Source organism: Sabethes cyaneus, chromosome 1, assembly GCF_943734655.1.
Source record: "Sabethes cyaneus chromosome 1, idSabCyanKW18_F2, whole genome shotgun sequence".
Classification (NCBI taxonomy): Eukaryota; Metazoa; Arthropoda; class Insecta; order Diptera; family Culicidae; genus Sabethes; species Sabethes cyaneus.
In genome coordinates, this window is record NC_071353.1 from 90,830,639 (window position 1) to 90,834,182 (window position 3,544).

The window sequence follows — 3,544 nt, forward strand, 5'->3', positions numbered from 1 at the left end:
TCCACAAATGTCGAAAATAACACACAGTATCAACAAATTTTAAAGAAATTAATTTTACCACAAAACCCGGATCGATCTGGTGCCAACAGTACTGTGGATGAATCTGTACTAGCCGCTGAGCTTCGCAGCAAACATCCTGACATCGAGGGGCATCATAGTTCATGGCTGCTTTGGGCCAACTTAATCAATTCTTCTCCGATACACGAACGAGATAAACTGAAGACATCCAAGGCACCACCGTTAGAACTGGCGAAATATTTTCGATGGACGGCTATATCTGAAGCAGCAAGATTGCAGTCGTTGCATAGAGGAATCGTGGTAGCGCAAACTGTGAATGATGGATGGACAAAGCAAATCGACGAAGTAAGGCAAGATATCGATCTAGCGTTAACCGTGCTTCAGAGAGTTGTCGACAAACTTAATGCAATGGAATCTCGAGCGAAGGGTGAATCTGAACTATTTGCAGCGATGTCATCGGCAACGCAGCCTGAAGAAAGTGATATTAGTCAGAAACTATCAGCGAAGGTAGTGGACTGTACGGACGTGGATCATCAATGAAACTTATTGATAAATAATGAAGTATACCTCAGAGAATAATGTTCTGTCTGATAAAAAATCACTTGATATATTTTTAATATGTTAATTTTTATTATCGATAATAAAATCCAAACTGTTTATATCTTGGTCAAGACCCTTTTCAGGTAAAAACGTTCCCCCTGCAAAATATCCGGAATGCTCAAATATGTTTGTACACAGATAAATTTTAAATCGATTAATCGATTCGCAAACTTCATGCAGGATTGAAGAATGTTCAGGTCTATTTCTAATGAGGTCTTTCTTTATTAACCCAAAGATTACTTCTATAGGGTTGAAGAATGGGCAGTACGCCGGAAGAAATATTGGGATAATGCCAATTGACCGTAGGTATCTTATCAAGTTAGGATCACAATGAATCCTTGCTCCATCCATTATCCAGATCGAATGGAATCCGGGATAGCGTTGAACTTGCTTATTGTGGAGAGCGAAGTCTCTGCAACATTCAAAAAACTTTGCTCTGGTGAATGTTCCTTGAGTCCAAAAGCTATCTAATATTCCACTCATACCCAGAAAACAGAGAAACGATACGCGAGGCTTGCGACAAAACTCACCACGATATACAACTTTTTGGCCAATTACTCCATACCCCTTCCGGCGTAGCATATCACGACTATCAAAGCTGACTTCATCTAAAAAAACCAGGTTATAAATATCCCACTTTATCGACATCATTTCCTTGACAAATCGAACGATCTCTTCGTCGCGAATTTGGATGGCGCGGCGTTCAATTGTCTTGCGCGTAAGTCCGAACTCATGCAATATGGCACAAATTGAAGATAAACTAATAGAGGTGTGAAATTTTAGCTGGAATCGGAGCTTTGCTTCATCAAGGAACAACATAGGTTCTTTCATATATAATTGAATCAGCCAGCTGCGCATGTCAATAGTAAATTTTTTGTAAATTTGTTCGCGTTGCTTGCGATGAAACAATCCGTTTCTCTCGTATTTGGAAAACCAGGAACAAATCGTGGACAAGCATTTGCCGTAGATGATGGCGAGCTGTTTCTTAGAAATTCCTAGAAAATAATAACCATATAACGCATGATACACTGTATTGACGCTGGCATGTTGTCGGCGTACATTTTGAATAATAATATTGGACATTATTGGTTATATAAACGCGGATTATAATAAAAATAATAATTTGAAAACCAAATTACTTTAAACATTTGAATTTTCCGTCATCGAAAACAAATAACACATGTGTCAAAAGCATTGACAGTTAAGTCGGGAGTCAAGTTCGCGTCGCGAGTCTGACTCGCGAACTTCAATTTAGTGGTGGCGAGACAATAAAAACGCCGAAAAACTCATTGCAAACAACGTGCTAAACCATCAGTTCACGATAAAATCTGTAGAAAATGCTCTACACATTTTAGATACAACATAATCTTTACAGCTGCTGGTAAGTCTAGTTTGAATGTTTAAAGGGCGTAAGTGCGTTTTATTGAATATCTAGTATTTTGGTTTTAGTGATGGCGTTTTGGTCATCGGGTTACTAGTAAACTAGTTTATTTGCTGTCTAGGCCAACGTTTCAAGGACTTTATTTCCTCTTCATCAGGGCAACTACGAAAATACAGTTTACATTTACATTGAGTTACAAAGTCAATTTTTTTTACACACAAAACTTACAAACATATTAAACTAATTCTTGTCAAGTTTGTTGGGGTGGGGTTTTTCTGCTATTGGTCGAACTACACTATAAAAAACAGTACAATTTATTACAAACTACTAGGTTGGTCTAACTTTGAAAATTCAAATTTGAATACCGGCGAGCAAAAACTTACACAGTCATTCCTATACACAACACAGTACGGTTATGACTTTCAGGGAGCGTCAAAATGGAGAGTACTATTTCAACCTGATTTGAGAGTGTGTATCATTGTGTGAGAGACCGTAACATACCAGAATAAGCTATGCTCAGGTTGTTTGTGTCTGTTCTGTAGTTGATTGCGGTTCTGTCACAAGCAATATGGCACATTTCAAGCACTTGTAGCGCTTGAATTCTGTCGTCGGAGCTTAATATTTTTGTGCTGGTTAAATCAAACTTGTGTTGTTCCTCGATCGCATGTTTCATTAGCGCAGTCTTTTTGAATTCCTCGTCTCTGTCCGTGCGCTCCGTGTCTGAAGTTTTATACTCTTCATAGCGGTTGATGAGAGAGAATTCAAACGAAAAATAACACGCTAGTGAAAGCTCTATACGACCAAAAAATTATCGACCAAAAAACCAGAGCTCGGCTGACTACATACAATTCGACTTGTCCTAAAATTTATGGATTACCCAAGCTACATAAAGAAGGCAACCCGCTGAGGATCATACTGTCATGCATAAATTGCCCAACATATGATCTCTCCAAATATCTCGCAGGAATTTTACATCAATCGATCGACCATGACAAATACAACGTACGAAACTCATACGAGTTTTGCACCTTTATAAATAATGTTACACTACCACCCGGCTATGTATTAGTGTCGTTTGATGTAATAAGTCTGTTCACATGTATACCGAGGAGCCTGGCTATACAAGCGGTGCAAAATAACTGGAACAGAATAGAAAAAAATACAACCATCAAAGACAGAGACACGTTCACAAATCTAGTACAATTCGTTCTGTCCTCCACTTATTTCACGTTCCGTGGGGCATACCATCGGCAACAGGAGGGAACTGCAATGGGGAATCCGCTGTCTCCAGCATTGGCTGATCTTGTAATGACCACATTACTTGACGATGTGCTTACCAAGATCGACATCACAGTTCCGTGCATCAAAAAATATGTCGACGATTTGTTCACCGCTATTCCAGCAGACAAGATTGAATATGTAAAGAATGCTCTCAATTATAGTTACTATATATATAGTTCGGCGGATAGAAAATCGGGAGCCAAATAAACGTCAAAAGCGGAGCCAAAAGCTTTTCAAAATCCAAAATGCAGGAGTAATGATAAA

At 38.8% G+C, this 3,544-nt stretch overlaps 2 protein-coding genes across 2 annotated transcripts; one reads left to right on the top strand and one right to left on the bottom strand.

Moving 5' to 3' along the window:
- Positions 1-6: 6 nt before the first annotated feature.
- On the top strand, positions 7-558 carry LOC128745931 (uncharacterized; the record flags this gene model as incomplete). Its single annotated transcript, XM_053842992.1, has 1 exon — positions 7-558. A coding segment is annotated over one exon (552 nt), but the record flags the coding sequence as incomplete, so codon positions are not given.
- Positions 559-639: 81 nt separating this feature from the next.
- LOC128745932 (uncharacterized) lies at positions 640-1,701 on the bottom strand. The gene has a single exon (XM_053842993.1). The coding sequence runs from the start codon at positions 1,699-1,701 to the stop codon at positions 640-642; it is 1,062 nt and encodes a 353-aa protein (XP_053698968.1).
- Between the last annotated feature and the right edge of the window lie 1,843 nt (positions 1,702-3,544).

Excerpts from the sequence above, each read along its gene's own strand:
- LOC128745932 (XM_053842993.1), bottom strand. The coding sequence starts at position 1,701 with ATGTCCAATATTATTATTCAAAATGTACGCCGACAACATGCCAGCGTC.